The sequence below is a fragment of the Pristiophorus japonicus genome, chromosome 3 (assembly GCF_044704955.1).
Source record: "Pristiophorus japonicus isolate sPriJap1 chromosome 3, sPriJap1.hap1, whole genome shotgun sequence".
Lineage (NCBI taxonomy): Eukaryota > Metazoa > Chordata > Chondrichthyes > Pristiophoridae > Pristiophorus > Pristiophorus japonicus.
This window is the reverse complement of record NC_091979.1, coordinates 83,439,103-83,459,823: the sequence shown is the minus strand read 5'-3', so window position 1 is coordinate 83,459,823 and position 20,721 is coordinate 83,439,103. Positions and strand designations below refer to the sequence as shown.

The following is a 20,721-nucleotide window of genomic DNA, read 5'->3' as shown; positions in this document are numbered from 1 at the left end:
CAGAGTTGACTGGGCTGGGTGTCCGGTTGTTGTGTCTGAAGCCAGTGTCGAGTTTAATGATTTTAGGTACTGGCCAATCAGAGGAACACTTTGTGGCAGAGTTTTTCATATTAATTTCTCAGCTAGGCTCTTAATTGCAGAAAGAACAGTTCAGATTGACCTGAAGGCTTGGAATTTGCGGTCAACTGTGAAGCAAAGACATTTGCCGCTGGCCCCGAAGTAAATTTCACACAAAGATCTCGCGATCTGTGTGTCGAGTATTTTGGGTTTTCCAACATGTAGTTGAAATAAACGGAGTACAATGGGAATATCATAGCATGAGCTGCTGTGACATCAACAAGCTATCTAAGCAGCCAATCAAACACAGAATTCTCAGACAGCAAATCAGGAAGTGGGTAAGCTTCTAAAATTCTCACTTTTTAAAAATGTTAGAGAGAGCAAAACAAAGATTGGGACTCTTACATGGGGAAAAGGCAAACCTGAAATAAAGATGAACAACGTTTAGATTGTTAAAATGCTTTATTTTTTATTAAAATGGATAAATTTGACATTGCACAAAATTAAAATTAATTTTTCAGGCCCATAAACTTTGGTTAACAGTCAATACACTGTTAAATCCCCAGGTACACCTAATCCCTTTGGGTCTAACCTTTAATGGGGAAGTTTAACAGCGTAATTACTCCGGAAGAGACGAAGTTTGTCAGTCTCCCTGATTTGAGAGATTTCACTGATGGCCGACTCTGTGGGGTGGGAGAGTGGGGGCACAGCACAGTTTGTGCAGGAGCAGTGAAAGACAGGCCGCAACTTCAGAATTTCTGCATTAGGCTGCGCATGCGCCAAATCCTGAAGTTGCGGTCAGTTTCAAAGGCGGAATTAAGGTGAACGCTGCCATTTCGCCGTCAGCGGAATCGCAAATTCTAGGCCATTATCTTCAAGAGTGTTTAATTTATTGACCATAAATATCTAAAGTAAAGCAATCCAGATAAGAATGAGGTCTTCAGGGCTATTTGTGAAACTTTGGTCATGTGTTTTTGGCCATAATCACAACAGGGGACAAAACAACAAGATAAAGGATGACCGCCCTCATGGGCATCAAAACATAATTCTTCATTCCCCTTGGAAAGCTTGGTGTTTTTGGTTCTAGCCATTAATTGGAACTAGATGCTAACATTTTTTTTGTTTTAACTGTGCTGTCTTGGAAGCACTCTGAGCATTAATCCTTAGTATTTTCCAAGAGTTCAACAGGATTGCTGAAAACCCCATTTTAAGGACATTTCTAAGCATTTGCCTACAAAATAAAATCAGCTAAAGAATAGAAGACGACACATAAATGGGCCTAATGGCCTGGACCTGGACATAAAAGCATAAACAAATGACACTTGCATCTGAAATGATCACATGATTACCATTCACCAATAAATTGACACTAAAAGGGCGCCCACCAATTTTTAAAAATAAAGTTAATCAAATACTGATTGCATATAATTTTGTGGTTAAAGATTTATGTGAGATTCTTGTTTTAGAGTTATATCAGTGGTACTTTTTATTGTATACGTAACAGAATTTTCTTTTATTTTGGTATATTTCAATATCAAGAATTCCCTTTCATGATAAAGAAGCAGTCACAAAAGCATATTAAAAAATACTTTTTGCTGGCTTAACTTTATCTACATTGAACACAAAATCAGAAATGGCTGTTGGCATGTAGGAGAGAGGAATCCAGAAAAGTTTTGCACCAAGTCCAACAGAGTAGCGAGTGCGAGGGTGAACAGATGTCAGAGCATGATCCATACACCACACCACTTTCATCAAATCTGGGTCGGCAAGCTGTTCTAACCATTTCTTAACTTTTGTTAAAGCTGCAAAAAGTAGACGTTAAAATGAATTAATATCTTCATCCATGATAATTCACGCAAGCTACAAATATATGATAATATTGGAGAAGACTAAGGGACAAGCATATAAGTTACACAAAGACTTGGTTGGATGTGAGGTGGTTCTTCTTTTCTCAGAGGGCAGCTGACATTTGGAACAAGTTGTCAGCTCAAAAAGGAGCTGGACCAGTTCCTGGGCAGGGCGGATATCACGTCTTATAACAGATAGGTGAAATACCCGGTAATGTAAGCATGGTTAATGCGGTCTCCTAGACTAGATTAAGATGGTTGGAGAGGAATTTTCCAGATTTTTTCCCGCTCTAATTGATCTTGGGTTTTATCTATTTCTTTTCCTTCCCATGAGTCTATATAGAATCTGATGGATAGGAGGGGTGTCTAATCATGATGTTTCATGTAATACAACCATGTGGTGCAGGCTTAATGGACTGCTCATCATTTTCATACATCTATATGTATGAATCAGAAACACCAGCAGTGAAGATTGCCCAGTTGGGTATTGAATGCTACAGTCTCTGAAGTTTTTTGATACTGAGCTGCATGTAAACCTACAAAACTGCCCACTATTAGCAGACTGTAGCTAATACATTAAATAAAATGGGACACATTTTCACAGGTAATTCGTTGACTAATCAGCCATGGACAATAGAATAGTCCTTGATTTCATGCGCACTCTTTTGGACACACCAAGCAGAGTACGGCTGCTCATTTAACAAGCCCAAGTTTCAGGAGACAGAGAATGAATTTAGCACCATGAAATGCAGATGGTTGCCATGGGTGATACTACTGAAGTAAAATGACAAGGCACTGCACCACCATTGCATGACCTCCATCAGATAAATCAATACTTCAGATTGGGTGATGAAAACGGAAGAGAGCAAGATCACTCTTGGGCTCTTTAAATGAGCAGTCTTAATTTGCTTGGTGGGCACATGACATCAAGTTTCACCCCGAACTAGGCCTGCCTCAGGAGTGCTTCACGCCCGACTGGAAGCCAAACCTGTCAATATGGTTGACTTCTGGGCGGGGATCCAGGCAAAAAAGAAAGACACACACGGTGGAGTCAAAACTTCACAGGTTACAGAGAAACCCAAACTTCCGGGTTTTCTGACAGAAACTCCGTCCCTCCCGCCGACCAAACCCGCTCCTGTCAACATCGAGGCCAAAATCTCAAACAGGAAAAATGTAAATGAAATAGATAGAACAATGTTGAGAAATAAAAGGCACAATAAATTTACAGTTTATAATAATGACACTATGGGCTCAAGTTTCAGACCCCTGCTAGAACGGCACACATCGGAGAGGCCCACCTAATTTGTAGAACAGAAATTGCGCTGAATACTTACCTCGCGATTCTCCGATATCTGTAGGCCCGTTTCCAGCTCAGCATGGCGCAGCAGGAGCTGCTGGGGGCGGAGCTACAGCCCCGTGACAAAAACAGTGCTGACAGTTGCGTGGGTGTGCAGTGGAGGCTGCACCCGTGCGCAGTAGCTTCGTCCAGCACGTCCTGTCTCCGGGCGACGACCCTATCCCTGGCCAAAGGGAAGTCGCCCCAACCCGGGCCGAGTGGCCTGACAGCCCTTACCTGTCCGCGACGGCCCGCCCGGCATCTCCTGGGGGCAGGCCCCGCCCGAACTCTTTGTCGGCAGCGGGGCATGCTGGCATCTCGCTGGGGGCAGAGCCCGCCCGAAGTCCTGGGCGGCGGTCCGGCATCTGCTGGGGGCGGGCCCCACCCAAAGTGCCATCCTCATCGTCAGCGGGGTCCGCCCGAAGTCCTCGAAGTCCACGGCGGGGGCATCTCCTGGAGGGGCCACGCCCCAGCAGGCTGTTGGAGGACACCTGGTGCTGTAGTAGGTGAGCAGAAACTTTACATTTTTTGTTTATTGATTGATGTTTTATTTTTTTTTTTGGATTGATTTATTGGTTGATTTATTGATTTATTCATCATTTATTATTGATGATGGTCTTTATTTGTAAAAGTGAAGTGTTTAATGCTTGTAAAATTCCCTAACTTCACTCTAACTTCCTTCCCTCCCCAGCATCTCTCGTTCCCTGCGCCTAATTTATAAAGTGTAGGCAAGGTTTTTCTGAGCGTACAAAAATCTACACTTACTCCATTCTAAGTTAGTTTGGAGTAAATTTTCGCGGCCTAAATTTGCAAAATTGGTGTAAGTGGCTGGTAATGCCCCTTTTTGCAAAAAAAACTGTTCTAAAACAAAACTATTCCAACTCACTAGAATTGGAGCAAACTAAATGCCGAGAATTGCAATTTCTAAGATACTCCACTCTAAACTGGTTGCTCCAAAAAAATAGGAGCAACTCAGGCCGAAACTTGAGCCCATGTATGTTCTGCCATTGAAAATATAAACTTAAATCAAAAATATATTTTTCATTTTCCAAAACATTCTGGTTTCTATACGTGAAATGGAGCAGTGGATGAACAATATTCAATGAGATTTAAATACTGGATAGTTAGGTCACATTTTCTGTGAGAATCTAAAGTGTTACAATTGGAATTTAATGCTTTGATTGGAAGCATCTGTAGTTTACACACACACACAAAAACTTACTTTTATCTAGGTAATCAGCCCCATAATCTTCCTTTACATCCTGTGGTAACCTGATCCACAGCTTTTTTAAATGTTCTGCTGTAATGTCAACATTAGTGATAGTTGTCTTGAAAAAGCCTGGCTCGATACAAAGAACTTTTACTCCAAAAGTACTCATATCCCTCCTGCAAAACAAAAAGATAAAACTGCTGCATTATTAAAGACTTCCGTATTTTGTCCTGCCATTGGTTTTGTTTTAGATCTACAGTGTGCTGGAAGGAAGTTCATGCTGCTTCAAATTACAACATTGTAACGTGGTTTCCATGGTCATAAAAGAATCCCCGCAATTTTTTGCCCATTCATTTATATGGCTGAGGAGAGAGAGTCCATGAGTAAATACTGGAAAAGAGCATGAAAAATAGTTACAAAAAAATAATATACATAGCTCTGTTTCTGGTATTATCGATCCATTTACCCTGCCTGCACTAGGGTGATGTTACTTAACAGTATGAAGGTCACGATCATCATAGGCAGTTCCTCGGAATCGAGGAAGACTTGCTTCCACTCTAAAAATGAGTCCTTAGGTGGCTGAACAGTCCAATACGAGAGCCACAGTCCCCATCACAAGTGGGACAGATAGTCGCTGAGGGGAGGGGTGGGTGGGACAGGTTTGCCATACGCTCTTTCTGCTGCCTGTGATTGATTTCTGCATGCTCTCAGCATTGAGACTCGAGGTACTCAGCACCCTCCCGGACACACTTTCTCCACTTAGGGCGGCTTTTGGCCAGGGACTCCCAGGTGTCAGTGGGGATGTTGCACTTTATCAGAGAGGCTTTGAGGATGTCCTTGTAACGTTTCCTCTGCCCACCTTTGACTCAGGTTCGCCGTGAAGGAGTTCTGAGTAGAGCGCTTGCTTTGGGAGTCTTGTGTCTGGCATGCGGACAATGTGGCCTGCCCAGCGGAGCTGATTAAGTGTGGTCGGTGCTTCAATGCTGGGGATGTTGGTACGTCTGTCCTCCCAGGGGATTTGTAGGATCTTGCGGAGACGTCGTTGGTGGTATTTCTCTAGCAACTTGAGTATGAAGGTATAGCCAATCTCACAGAGGATTACAATGGAGCAGTTAAAACATGCTGAGCAAATACCTTTACTGAATCCAGATCATTGCAAGACTTCGGCCTGTAAATTCCTGAGTCCACAATTCAGTGCTTACAAGCGGGATGGTACGGCATCCCCACCGACACCTGGGAGTCCCTGGCCAAAGACTGCCCTGAGTGGAGGAGGAGCATCCGGGAGGGCGCTGAGCACCTCGAGTCTTGATGCCGAGACCATGCAGAAATCAAGCGCAGGCAGCGGAAGGAACGTGCGGCAAACCTGTCCCACCCTTCCTTACCCTCAACGATTGTCTGTTCCACCTGTGGCAGAGTCTGTGGCTCTCGTATTGGACTGTTCAGCCACCTAAGGATTCATTCTAAGAGTGGAAGCAAGTCTTCCTCGATTCCGAGGGACTGCCTATGATGATGCTGATGATGATGATGATGATGGGATGGGACAGGACTTATGCCCGACAAAATTGGAGGAGGTTAAATCGTTCGTAAATTCCAGGGTCAGTTAATTTACATAATGTTGGCAGGACAAGTCCCACCAGCAGGGAGCCAGATATCTCAGATAGGCCGCAGAAAGTTTGTGAAGTTGATCACATTTTCATCCATTTTGTAGATTCACAATTTTTAATTTTCACACATTAGGTTTAATAGTTTTCCCATCAATGGTCAGCTATAAGAAGCAAGGTGTAAGCTCAGGAATAAACTTTAAATACAAGTCTAATCTTTTTCCATTCATTCAGCTTTCAATTTAATTTAACCTAACACTCTACAAAGTACAATATGTAAATTCCAACTGAGCTAAATATTCTACTGAATTTTACAAAGCAGAATTGGGACATACACAGAACCATTCAACATTTCTTAACCTTTTGCTAACTAAACAGTTTTGTTTTTGCTTTTAAAACACATCCAATTCTAATGGGAAAGATCATAATATAAACTCCAGAGCAACACTGTACTTGATCTACCTTTGTAACATAAACATAAAGATAATAAAAGTGGCTCAGATTTATTATGTAATGTAGTTTTAAAAAGGTAAATATTAAGACATAACTAATATTAATGGACAACTTTGTGATTTCTAACTCACCTGAGAGAGTCATTAAAGGCTTCAACGCCAAATTTGGAGATGCAATAAGATCCACCAGCACCACTGATCCTGCCAAATATACTTGCCACATTCACTATTCGACCTCGTGCCCTCTTTATCAGTGGAAGCACGCTCAGTGTGACCTCAATGAGTCCTATCAGGTTAACATTCAGCAGTACTTTGTGATCATCTATTGTTAGCCAGTCGTTTGGTCCAGAGGGCATAGAGATTCCAGCATTGTTAACCAGCCCCCACAGTCCTGGAATAGTTTTTGGAAACAAAACAATATATATTTTTGACTGCAAATTATTCCATATTATAATAGCTTTGTTCCTAATATTGCATTGTAGTTCCATAAATAGAATTTATATTGAAGCACGGTTGATAGTTATGCAGCGTAAGGCACCATTCCTAGGAGACAGTAATTACATTATTCCGGCATTAAATCACAAGGGATTTACTAAGCTCCCTCTCGAAAACCAGTGAAAGTCCAACAGACCACTAGGTGGGCAGGAATCAGATAGAGCTGCCTCTCAGTGGACTTATGGATTCAAACAGAGTCCCCTCCTACTAGACCACTTAAGAATTGGACTCAGTCTCCACCCACTAGAAATCCATTAGATAACTGGGATTCATGCATATACCACCCCAACTCGGAACTGGAATTAGACATTGGAAAGCTGGGAGTCACAGAATGTCCAGTCACTAGACCACTTGGGATCAGTCACCATTTCCAACAGGATGACACAAAGCAATGGAAGCTACTTGCTCCACAGCTGCCATCAATGAATTCCTCACTGCTCCAAATCCCAACTTAACAGTTCTAACTGGAACTCTATCAAGCCAATACAAATCTCCTCAGCAAAGATTCTGCAATGTTTCTCCATGTCCTAAAGTTCAATCAAGAAAATCTCTCAGATGCAACAACAGCAACTTTATCTTAGTGGTAGCATTCTTGCCTTTTAGTCAGATGGCCATGTGTTCAAGACTCACTCTATAAGTGTATAATCTGGACTGATACTTTAGTGCAAGACTGAGGATGTGCTGCCCTGTTAGAGGTGTCATCTTTCAGATAAGATGTTGAACTAAAGCTTATCTGGCCTTGCAGATGTATCCTGTGGCACTATTTGAAGAAAAGTGGCAGTTCTCCCAATGTCTCCGCCAGCATTTATCCCTCAACCAACATCACTAAAACAGATTACCTTGCCATTTATATCACTGCTGTTTGCAAACTGGCTGCTGAAATTTCCTACATTACACATTGACTATACTTCAGATGTGGCTGTGAAGTGCTTTGAAATGTCCTGAGGTCATGAACTTGGTATATAAATGGAAGCTATTTCTTCCTAAATTTATATTCAGTATTATACACAAACCAGTTCACCAGCTTGCACAAGCCTTTACTACAGTTTTGAAGTGTCGGCCTCTATTACCGTAGCTGATTTTACATACATTGTACATAAGCAGTAGGATGCTGCAATCACATTTAGATTTATAAAATGTCACTGTTGAAATGATAGTATAATTTAGAAAACTGAAGACAGAGAAATACTTATAGAGTACCATATCACATAATTGAAAAGTCTCAAAGTGCTTCATGCATGACTTTTTTTTAGACTGCAGTGATTGTCATACTTGACAAACACAACTGGTTTACAAATCAGCACTGTGATCAAATAACTGACATTTTCAATATGGCAGAGGTGAAAGACAATCCTTAAATTACCTTTTTCCTTAACCTCTGATTTTACAAATTCTGCAGCCTTGTTGATGCTTTCAGATTTGACAACGTCAAGCTGGAAGGTTTTGAGTCTTGATGATGTGCTATTCTTCAGTTCTTGAGCCCCCTTCTCGGTAAAGCAGGCAGCTAGAACATGGAATCCCTGCTGATCCAGGTGCTTGGCCAGCATATTACCAAAGCCAGAGTCACAGCCGGTGATGTACACATGCTTGTCAGATACATTCTTTATACGCTTATTGTCTCTGTACAAATAGTACATGACACATAATACCAAACAAATAATCAGGTATTCAAGCATTTCGAAACTGTGGAAAAACAGGAGAACATGTTTAAAAAGTTATTTTTGTCTAGAAAATATTTATATTTTGTGAAATCACTGCAAAGTTGTTCCAGGAGATTCAACAAGTACATTGGACCAGTCCCCTCTTAGAGGGTCCAGACAATCTGGTGGGATTCTTTGGAGGTCTGATGGGCTGGAGCTGGGAAAAACAGGAATACTGCTAAAATGAGTCTTGAAACTATGAGAGGCCTTTCCTGATGTGGAGTCTTGCTCAACAGAAGCACACGTCTGTAAATAAGAGAAACACTTCGGACAGTCACTGGCAATATGCTGCTGGCTTTCTAAGTGGTAAAATGTGTTTGACAAATCTACTGGAGTACTTTGAATATATTTATGGACGTATTTATTTGTAACATCTAAAGCTCTGATTGGGTCCCCTTGATCACAAGACTTGATTGCTGATTGGTCCCCTTGAAGGATAAGGCACACCCAGCAGTTTCTCTGGAATGTGTAATTAGATCCTATGTAGTTACTTTCTGACTGCCAGGCACTAGACAGAATAGAACACACATAGAACAGGGCTCACCCTCGCGGGTTCAGGACTTCTCCCACCGCCCCCCCAAACAAGTTCCTGCCCCCATCCCCATCCCCCAAGTGCCTGACCACCTTCCCCCCCTCAGGTTTTTGACATACTCCCTCCACCCAAGTGCCTGATCTGCTCTGCCCCTCCCCTCTCCGGCAACGTGAGTTCCTGATCTTCTCCCACTGCCCAAGTTCTTGCCCCCATGCCCAAGGCTCCTTCCGCTGCCTGCGCTTGATTTCTGCATGCTCTCGGCGACAATACTCGAGGTGCTCAGCGCCCTCCCGAATGCACTTCCTCCACTTAAGGCGTTCTATGGCCAAGGACTCCCAGGTGTCAGTGGGGAGGTCGCACTTTATCAGGGAGGCTCTGAGGGTGTCCTTGTAACGTTTCCTCTGCCCGCCTTTGGCTCGTTTGCCGTGGACGAGTTCCGAGTAGAGTGCTTGCTTTGGGAGTCTCGTATCTGGCATGCGAACTATGTGGCCTGCCCAGTGGAGTTGATCACAAGTGGTCAGTGCTTCAATGCTGGCCTGGACGAGGACGCTAATTTTTGTGCATCTGTCCTCCCAGGGTATTTGCAGGATCTTGCGGAGACATCGCTGGTGGTATTTCTCCAGCGACTTGAGGTGTCTGCTGTACATGGTCCACATCTCTGAGCCATACAGGAGGGCGGGTATTACTACGGCCCTGTAGATCATGAGCTTGGTGACAGTTTTGAGGGACTTATCTTCAAACACTCTTTTCCTCAGGAGACTGAAGGCTGCACTGGCGCACTGGAGGCGGTGTTGGATCTCATCATCAATGCCTGCTCTTGTTGATAGGAGGCTCCCGAGATAGGGGAAGTGGTCCACGTTGTCCAGGGCCACGCCGGTGGATCTTGATGTTTGGGGGGCAGTGCTGTGCGGCGAGGACAGGCTGGTGTCGGACCTTTGTCTTACTAATGTTTAGCATAAGGCCCATGCTTTAATACGTCTCAATAAATACATCGACTAATATGTCCTTACTGTACAGTATAAATGCACACAAGGCCCATACTTGAGAGAAGGTCAATCTGTGACCAGTAACCTTTATTAGCCAGCACTGAAGTGATGAAGGTGGGTGGAGCTTTCCCTTTTATACCTGAAAGTCCCAATTAGGAGTGTCTCCCACAAGTTCACCACCTAGTGGTCAATGTTCTCACGGTACAACTTAGGTCAATTTATACATGGGTTACAATGACAGTTGAATGCATGACATCACCTCCCCCCCAAAGTCTTATTGGGATCACAGGTTAAGTCTCTTTGGTGGTTGACGCTCCTTTGCAGAGCGCCTAAGTTGGGGCTCCGGTTGTTGGGTGCTGGCCTGAGTGTCTGCTGTTTGCGGTGCCTCAGGCCTGGCGGACTGCCCACAGTGACAGGGCTCTCCTCCGCTTGGTTCCGGTATTCGGTCACCTGTGGAGGAGTGAACTCTACATCGTGTACTTCCTCTGCTTCTTCTGTGGGGTTGCTGAACCTCCTTTTTGTTTGATCCACGTGTTTGCGGCAGATTTTTTTATTGGTAAGTTTAATTACCAGAATCCTATTCCCCTCTTTGGCAATCACAGTGCCTGCAAGCCATTTAGACCCTGCAGCGTAATTGAGGACAAAAACAGGGTCATTGACATCAATACATCGCGCCCTCACATTCCTGTCATGGTAGTCACATTGTGACTGGCGCTTGCTCTCAACAATTTCTTTCATGGTGGGGTGTATAAGGAATAACCTTTGTTTTGAGCGTCCTTTTCATTAGCAGCTCTGCGGGTGGGACTCTTGTGAGCGAGTGTGGCCGGGATCTATTGGCCAACAGGAGGCGTGATAAGCGGCTTTGTAGGGAACCCACTTGGATTCTGAGCATCCCCTGTTTGATTATCTGCACTGCTCGTTCCGCCTGGCCGTTTGAGGCAGGCTTGAACAGTGCCTTTCTGACATGGTTGATTTCTTGCCATGAAGTCCTGGAATTCAATGCTTGTAAAGCACGGACCATTGTCGCTGACCAAGACGTCCGGTAGACCATGGACGGCGAAAAATGCCCGTAGACTTTCTACCGTGGCAGAGGATGTGCTTGAATTGAGAATGCCACACTTGATCCATTTGGAGTAGGCGTCTAGTACAACCAAAAACATTTTTCCCATGAAAGAACCTGCGTAGTCCACATGGATGTGAGAATGTGAAAAAGGATTGCGAAAGTGATAGATGGCTAGAGAAGGTGGCAAAAGGATGGAGATAGGGAATCATGGGAAAATGGCCAAGAGAAATTGTCCAGCTGCGATATTTGCCCTGTCGACACAAACAAAGGATTACTCAGAGTTGTGGTCAAACACGAGTTACGCGAAAAGCGAAGTCAGGTATAAGTCAGACGCTATAACAAGCCATAAAATAGGTAAATACGAAGCACCGAAACTGTAAACACGCTCGGCCTAGTGCCCGCCCTGTCATGGGGACCTGTCGGCCTGCCATTGGATGTATTCTTGGGGAAGCAGAAAGTGATTGGATGAACTAAGTGCTAATCAAATATGTTCTGTTTTGAAAATGTATAACTGCTGTGGTTTCGCGCTGTAACGAGACTTGTCAGGAGAGGGGTGGACAGGCTCAAATCGAAAGTGTTCTCTTTATCCTAACAGGTCCCGGCCGGAGAATCTCTAATAAAGGTCTTATGTTGCTAAGACTAAAAGTATTCGTGTGTCAGTGAATTCGCTGAAACAGATTGAAGGGAAAAGAATCCAGAATCAACATTTGGTGTCAGAAGTGGGATCTCAACGGACGACTGCTGAAAACTTGCGAATTAAGAGCTAGACTAGCCTTGGACGAGACGAGAGGAAAATGGCCACTGGATTAAGTATAATTTCAATACTGCTCCAGTTTCCTCCAGTTTCAAAAGTCTGAGGAAAGTTTAGCCACTCGCTGGTTCTCAGGTGGTGTCTGAACGAGATCCAGGTCAATCTGGCGAACACTTTCTAAACTTAGGAAGTAAGTGTCCAAGTCAGGTGTGACGTCGACCTTGTATATCACTTGGTCCGTCTAGGCACTGATTGGATTTAAATTGGGAAGGACAAATTAAGTAAGGATTGGGAAGGACAAATTAAGTAAGGATACGAACTGTAAAACCGTGCGGCGACACGAAGAGAAAAATCGCGCGAACCGCGTAGGGAAACGCGGAGGTTAGGGAATTACGTAAAATTAAGCTGCGGGACTACGCGGGACTGTGTAAATTTTAAATTGTACTTATGCCAGGTGCGGTGTCGATCTTGTATATCACTTGGTCCGCCTAGGCTCTGGGTAAGATAACTGAAACCACCACGGGGCGACATGGAGACAATTAGGACCCTGATCCAACGTGCGGCGACACAAGGATGGGTAATTTAGATAAAACTACGAATTCCCTGAAAGGTCATGGATCCAAAAAGAGAGACTCTTGTGAACACCTGTTTTAAATGAGAAATGCTTGTACGATTTTTAATGTGGAAAAGGAAGCTTGTGTGGGGAAACCGGAGAGTTGTGGTTTGTTTTAGCTCCACCCACTTTTTCAAACAGTGAAAGTTTTTTTAACCCTTCGTAGTGTTGTCCTGTATGTGGGAAGTTTAAGAGTGTGAACCATATTGAATTATGTATATTCGGATGATAAGTTACGGAGCCAGGAAATGCACAAAGGATAGGTTTGTTGAGTTTAAAAAAAATATATATATATATGGTCCCGGTGGTTAAAAAAGGATTTAATAGCCAAATGGAGACAGTACTGTCAAAAGCTGAAAGATGAGTCCCTTCTGTCATGCTGGCAGGAAAACGCCACTAAATTAGGGCTGTCCTTGACAGAAGGAGGACATGTTAAAACTATAGACGTCTTAAAGAAAGAGTGCACGCACGAGAAACGTACTAAGAGTTCCCCTGGGACCTCCGAGAAGGGTACCGATAGACCACGTGGTCGAATGGTTGGCTTTGCGTTGACCGAGGCTGATGATGAATTTGATTAATGGTCACTGACTCGGCGCTCAACCCCAACAGCGCCTCCCACAGCCCCGGGCCCCTCACCACAGTCCCCTTCCCACCAACCTCCACCCTACACTCCGGCGATAGGAGGTGACGATAGCCGTAACCCCACACCAATGAACCAACAAGCCCAGACGGACTCTTCCTCTTCAGATAGTGACTCCTACCATGACTCAAGTCCTCAGTTCACAGACCCTGTAGCCGGTAGGACCAGATCTAAGACTAGAAGACGTAGCCTGACCATTCAGAAAACAGCGACCCCTAGTCCGGAGAGGCGACGCGGGCACTCTCATCATCCCCGCTCTCAGTCTGAACCCCGGGGCCATCAGCAACGACCCACTCGTCATAGCCGAAGCTCCAGCATTAGTTCTACAGGCTCGGAGTGCTCTTCGGATAGAGAAATGGCCTCAGGAAATAATACTTCCGTCCAGAAAACTAAGGTAGGAACTAGGCAGTTCCCAGTTTGACCCATGCCTAATCCGGATGCAGCACAGGCTGTGGATCACCCCACCATAGATGTATATGTGCCATGGAAGCCGAATGAGATTATGGCTATCCTGGCTACAATACCAGATCGAAAGAGAGAACCTGTCAAGTTTATAGATCGCCTCCAACTCACCATTGGAGTTTATAATGCGGAATCAAGAGACTTGTGGTCCTTAGTGCAGCAGACCCTGAGACCGACTGAACACGCCCGGTTCTTAGAAAATTTGAGGCGAGCCACCCATGATGAGTTAATGACTGCTCATCCTAATAATGCCCAGGATCGCCTAGACGCTATCTTTAATGCTCTCAGCAAGACCCTTCAGAAGCCCATCAGTATGGCAGCAGTGTTAGAAACTAAACCCAAACGAGAAGAAACTGCCGATGAATTCATGGAAAGATTTATTGAAATATACGGAGGTCAATCAGGAGATAATGCCTTCAGGGCAGGGGATAATTCACCTCAATTCTGCGCTATCCTACTTCAGTGCCTACCCCATTCAATTGCTCACGCTATCCGGACGAATAATATGAATTGGGCAGATAACAGTAGAGCCCAAATGGAAAGAGCGGTAAAATATTATTGGCAAGAGAAGAAAGGAGGGGAAGGAGGAGGCGCACCCCTGACCCGGGTCAAAACCGAATATGTGACTAGAAAGGAAGAACCCCCACGGAGAGGACCCTGGTCCGACCCGAGGGGATACCAGATGGAACTGCAGTGTTGCGTGCAGGGTTGGGTGGATAAACAGGGATACGGTTATAACAAACACCCAAATGGCCTGGGCCCTGCTAATTACGGACCGCCCTACTGTCCCCGTCCTGGTATGGGAAGAGGTCGGGGCTGGAAAAGACGAGATGGATGCTTTAATTGTGGGCAAGAAGGACATTGGAGTAGAGAGTGTCCCTCCCGTCGGCACGAAAGAGGAAGAGGAGGAAGAGGAGGGGGGCAAGGGGGGAGAGGACAGGGATCTTACACTAATTTTTCCCAGAACAACCCCTTTGGCCAACCGTCCCCCGATTACGTAGCTTGATTGTACAGAGAACCTCCCCGGATGACGAACCAATTTGCCAGTTTCCAGTCCCTAGCACGGCTAAACAGATGCGGCAGTGGTTGGGGATGATCAATTACTGTAGATCCTGGATCCCTAATGTTGCACTGATGACTAAGCACCTCACCCCGTATACAAATAAGGAAGGCAGCTTTGAAGTAAAAACTGCAGACGTCCAAGCCTTTAAGGAACTAAAAACAGCTCTGCTGCAAGCTCCGGCATTGGGCCGGCCCCTCTATGACCGGCCCTTTCAACTGTATTGTACAATCTTGAAAGACTGTGCTACTGCTGTCTTAACTCAGAAACACGGGGATAAGCATAGGCCTGTTGCCTACTACTCTTCCAAAATAGACCCCGTTGCCTTGGGGCACCCTGTATGTACTCAGATATTAACCGCCATCTACAACAGCCTTCAATCCGCTGCCACCATTACCCTCCAGCAAGACATTGTTGTGTACACCTCTCACTCCGTAGCTGCCCTCCTGGGCCAACTACAGGCTCAACACCTTACAATGGCCAGGCAAAGCAGATATGAGATCTACTTACTGAATAATCCTAAGCTGACCTTTCGGCACTGTACTGCCATTAATCCGGCCTGTTTTCTTACTGAGCCACCCCAAGATGAGGAACAACCCAGTCATGATTGTTTATCTTTAATTCAGGAGGCCTCATCAGTCAGGGAAGATTTAGTTGATGTACCAATGGAAGACCCAGACTGTATTATGTATGTGGACGGGAGCTCTTCTATTAATCCAGAAGGTAAACGAATCTCAGGATACGTCATAGTAAACCAGGAGGATCAAGTCTTGGAATCGGCCGTCTTTGAAACCACCTGTTCTGCCCAACAAGCTGAACTATTCGCCCTCACCCGAGCCTGTATCTTGGCCAAAGACCTCAAAGTCAATTTCTATACCGACTCTAGGTATGCCTTTGGGGTAGCCCATGATTTCGGACAGTTATGGAAAAATAGGGGATTCCTAACCTCACAGGGGAATGAGATATCCCACAGGCAACTAGTATCTGACTTGTTGCACGCCCTCATGCTCCCCAAGCGTATTGCCATTGTCAAGTGTACCGCCCACACTACTGGAACGTCTCCGGTTGACATAGGAAACCGCTGTGCTGACAGAGAGGCTAAACAGGCCTCTTGCGGACAACAAATGGTGGTGCCTAGAATGATGAGTCAAACTAAAAATCCTGCCAAGGATAAGTTAGCCTCGGAAAAACCAATGCCAACCATCCAAGATGTCATTAAAGCACAGGAGGATACTCCTGAAAAAGATAAACCGTTGTGGAAAGATTATGGATGTACTTATGACAATGTTTCTAAACTCTGGACCACTCCCGCGGAACAGACTTGCATGTCTGACGAGTTGGCTCTATGGGTTATTGAATGTATGCATTTTGCTACTCATTGTGGAGCAAGGACCGCGAGTGACACACTTTTGGCTACTTGGTGGCACCCTAGACTCCAGATGCTAGCCCAGAACATCAGTAGTCGCTGCCTTGTTTGCCAACGACATAATCCAGGGAAGGGAGTCCCCTGTGATTGGGGTAAGACACCCCTACCAGAAGGTCCCTTTGAGACCTTGCAGTTGGACTACATTGAGTTGCAAAGAGTTCAGTGTTACAAATATGTGTTAGTAATAGTAGATGTGTTTAGCAAATGGATTGAAGCCTATCCTACCCTGGACAATAAGGCTCAAATTGTTGTTAAGGTGTTAATGAGGGAAATTGTTCCTAGATATGGTATCCCGCTCGACTGATGACCACCGATGTTCTTGCCCTGACTCAGGCTCTGCGACTAGCCGACAACCAGGTTCGAGAGGCTCACCTCGACCTCCCAGTGTTACCCGAATCATCTCTCGTGCGACCAGGAAAGTATGTACTGATTAAGAAATAGATTCGAAAGGGACTAGAGCCACGATGGGAGGGGCCTTTTCAGATGTTACTCACTACCCCCACTGCAGTTAAGGTTGAAGGGAGAAGTGCCTGGGTTCACCTGCACCACTGTAAACTTATTACTTCATAATGAGCCTATCTCACTGGTCGTCGTCCTAACCCTTGTTTCTGTTTCAGACTTCCTCTCCTTCATAGCTGAATAAACCACATCCTTGGGGCAGGAAGAAAAACGCCAAGAACACGGGAAAAGAAAGGAACAAACAGACTAAGCTGTTTTTGATTTGTCCTTATCTTATTGTTAACTAATGTATAGTATCGTCTAAAATTATCTAAACATGTGTAAGCTAGCAAGTATAATTGTGCTATCTTGTGCTATCCTAGCAGAACTAGAAGGGCTACAGGATAACTTATTTTATCAGACCCATACCCGATTGCATGGCAAACGAACTGTGTTTGACCCACTAGCCCAATCAGTAGAGGCCCTGTTCGTGGCTACCCCTGGGTGGACTCCCCGCGACTTATATACGGCGGATACCTTGGACGCACCCTGTGAGGGACAAATGGGCGAATATAGAAGGGGTATACCGGGAAGATGTGTGGAATTAATAGACTCCGTGAATCCTGAGTGCAGGGGATCCCAGGGAAAGAACGGAGCGGTATGCTCGGACATTGCAAGCTACCCGCTTTGCTTCTCAGGACAAGGGTGGGGTTGTGTATATGCCCTGGTCTCCGGGAACGCCACCTGTGTGCAGACGCAGTGTGCCCGTCAGCACTGTCAAGTGCGTAAGGGCCAGTTTACCTGTACCTGTAACGAGCAAAGATGCCTGAATGTGACCGCAGGAAGGCAAGTTGTCTGCGGTCAGTGTAACGGAACTCATGTCAGCTCAGAAACATGGGTGTACCCGTTTGATGCTTACCAATTGGCAGGATCAGGCTCAAATTCAAGGGAACCTAGCAATTGGTGGTATAAGCAGTTCACGAGAGTTTGCAACACCAACGTAAAGTGTTATAGAGCTAAGGAAGGGGGCATACCCAAAGAAGGATAGTAACACGGGCCATCAGCAAGGAGTTCTGTGCCGATTGGGAGGATCCTATCACGCTGGGATCATCACTCAGCTACGGGTTCCTTGGGGCCCTGTCTGTAGGTGGATCGGCAGGGGTAATTAGTGCCAAAAATAGGAACTACCTTATTTGCGGATTGACCATTTTGGGCAATAGCACGTCTAAGGGACTGGATGCCATCAACAGAGAGCTGTCTGAACTAAGAATGTATACACAGGAAACCCACTATGCCGTGGATTATCAGCTGGCCCAATCAAGGAGGAGTGTGCACAATTATAGGGGACAAATGTATAACACATGTCACGGATGAATCATACAATATCACCCAAGCCATTGATGCCATAAGAAAGCAGCTGGATGAGTTTAGGCAGGGCCCAGAGAAAGGAAATAGTTGGTTGGATTGGTTACTTGGAGGATCCTGGGGATCTTATTTAATGCATGGAGCAGTTATTCTCGTTATGATAATAGTTACCTGTTGTCTGATTATTGGTTGCTTTAATGTCTGTTGTAAAGTAATGATGGCAAAATTGGAGCAAACTCTTACAGTCATGAGCTCCCGGAATCTGGTGCAACAGACTAAAAGTTTACTTGAGAATCAAGAAGAGTATGAGAAACAAGAATGCGAACGGCTGAATGCGATACTCCTGGAATAATCACTAGGGTTATCATGGAATGATAAAAGGGGGGAATGAGAATGTGAAAAAGGATTGCGAAAGTGGTAGATGGCCAGAGAAGGTGGCAAAAGGATGGAAATAGGGAATCATGGGAAAATGGCCAAGAGAAATTGTCCAGCTGCGATATTTGCCCTGTCGACACAAACAAAGGATTACTCAGAGTTGTGGTCAAACACGAGTTACGCGAAAAGCGAAGTCAGGTATAAGTCAGACGCTATAACAAGCCATAAAATAGGGAAATACGAAGCACCGAAACTGTAAACATGCTAGGCCTAGTGCCCGCCCTGTCTGGGGGACCTGTCGGCCTGCCATTGGATGTATTCTGGGGGAAGCAGAAAGTGATTGGATGAACTAAGTGCTAATCAAATGTGTTCTGTTTTGAAAATGTATAACTGCTGTGGTTTCGCGCTGTAACGAGACTTGTCAGGAGAGGGGTGGACAGGCTCAAATCGAGAGCGTTCCCTTTATCCTAACAGGTCCCGGCTGGAGAATCTCTAATAAAGGTCTTATATTGCTAAGACTAAAAGTGTTCGTGTGTCAGTGAATTCGCTCAAACAGATTGAAGGGAAAAGAATCCAGTATCAACAGATGCGTGACCATGGCTTGGCGGGCCATGACCAGCGGCTAAGGGGGGCTTCCCTGGGCGCATTGCCCAGCTGGGCACACGTGTTGCACCTGCGAACACAAAGTTCCAGGTCTGCATCTATCCCTGGCCACCAAACGTGTGACCTGGCAATTGCCTTCATCATGACAATGCCCAGGTGCTCATTGTGGAGTTCTCTAATGAACATCTCTCTGCCCATCTGGGGCATGACTACTCGGTTTCCCCATAGTAGGCAATCGGCCTGAATCAAGAGCTCATCCTTGCGCCTGTGAAATGGTTTGAATTCCTCAGGGCATGCCCCGTACGTGGCTGCCCAGTCCCCATTCAGGACACATTTCTTAACTAAAGACAGTAGCGGGTCTCTATTTGTCGAGACTTTAATCTGACGGGCTGTCACGGGTGAGCCTTCGCTTTCGAAAGCTTCAACAGCCATCACCATCTCAGCAGCATGCTCGGTTGCCCCCTCGGTGGTGGCTAGTGGGAGCCTGCTGAGTGCATCGGCGGAGTTTTCAGTGCCCGGTCTGTGCCGAATTGTATAGTCATAGGCGGCTAACGTGAGTGCCCACCTCTGTATGCAGGCCGATGCGTTTGCATTTATGGCCTTGTTGTCGGCCAAAAGGGACGTTAGGGGTTTGTGATCTGTCTCCAGCTCAAATTTCCTGTCAAACAGGTACTGGTGCATTTTTATTTACAGCATATACACATGCAAGCGCTTCCTTTTCTACCATCCCGTAGCCCCGTTCTGCCTGGGACAGACTTCTGGAGGCATAAGCTACCGGCTGTAACTGACCCTTGGCATTAACATGCTGCAACACACACCTGACCCCATAGGACGATGCGTCACATGTTAAAACAAGTTTCTTACACGGGTCATATAGTGTTAACAGATTGTTGGAGGATAACAAATTGCGTGCTCTATCAAAAGCCCTTTCCTGGCTGTCCCCCCAGACCCATTCGCAACCTTTGCGTAGGAGCACGAGTAGCGGCTCTAACAGCGTGCTCAATTTGGGAAGAAAGTTATCAAAATAGTTCAGGAGCCCCAGGAACAAACGCAGCTCCATCGTGTTACGGGGTCTGGGTGCTCTCTGGATCGCTTCTGATCCCATCTGCTGCTACCCTCATCCCCAGGGATTCTACCTCTGGAGCTAGGAAGACGCACTTCGCCTTTTTCAGTCACAGCCCTACCCGGTCCAGTCTGCGTGGCACCTCCTCCAGGTTGTGGAGATGTTCTTCAGTATCACAACCCGTGATGAGGAGGTTGTCTTGAAAAACCACTGTCCTTGGAATCAACTTGAGGAGGCTTTCCATATTTCATTGATAGATCGCGGCGGCCGAGCGAATCCCAAACGGACATCTGTTGTACTCAAACAACCCCTTGTGTGTCATGATGGTGGTCAGCTTCTTCGACTCACTCGCCAGCTCCTGGGTCATGTAAGCTGAGGTCAGGTCCAATTTTGAAAAAAGTTTGCCGCCGGATAGCGTCGCAAAGAGGTCCTCCGCTCTCGGTAGCAGGTACTGGTCTTGGAGTGACACCCGATTGATGGTGGCCTTGTAATCACCACATATCCTGACCAACCAATCCGCCTTGAGCACTGGCACAATCGGGCTTGCCCAGTCACTGAATTCGACTGACGAGATGCTGCCTTCCCTCAGCAGGCGGTCCAATTCGCCTCTATCTTTTCCCGCATCACGTACGGCACCACTCTGGCC

The 20,721-nt window shown here is 45.7% G+C and overlaps 1 protein-coding gene across 4 annotated transcripts in view; it reads right to left on the bottom strand.

Annotated features, from left to right (window-relative positions):
• Positions 1-500: 500 nt before the first annotated feature.
• Positions 501-20,721, bottom strand: part of LOC139257613 (retinol dehydrogenase 7-like) — a 63,172-nt gene continuing 42,951 nt past the window's right edge. For all 4 annotated transcript variants that reach the window (XM_070874563.1, XM_070874553.1, XM_070874564.1 and 1 more), the window contains 4 exons: positions 8,362-8,681; positions 6,636-6,894; positions 4,463-4,626; positions 501-1,859 (listed from right to left, as the gene is read on the bottom strand). In XM_070874563.1, coding sequence (XP_070730664.1) covers positions 1,636-1,859; positions 4,463-4,626; positions 6,636-6,894; positions 8,362-8,674 — 960 coding nt within the window. In that variant the 5' untranslated portion in view covers positions 8,675-8,681 and the 3' untranslated portion in view covers positions 501-1,635. The remainder of the gene's footprint in view (positions 1,860-4,462; positions 4,627-6,635; positions 6,895-8,361; positions 8,682-20,721) is intronic.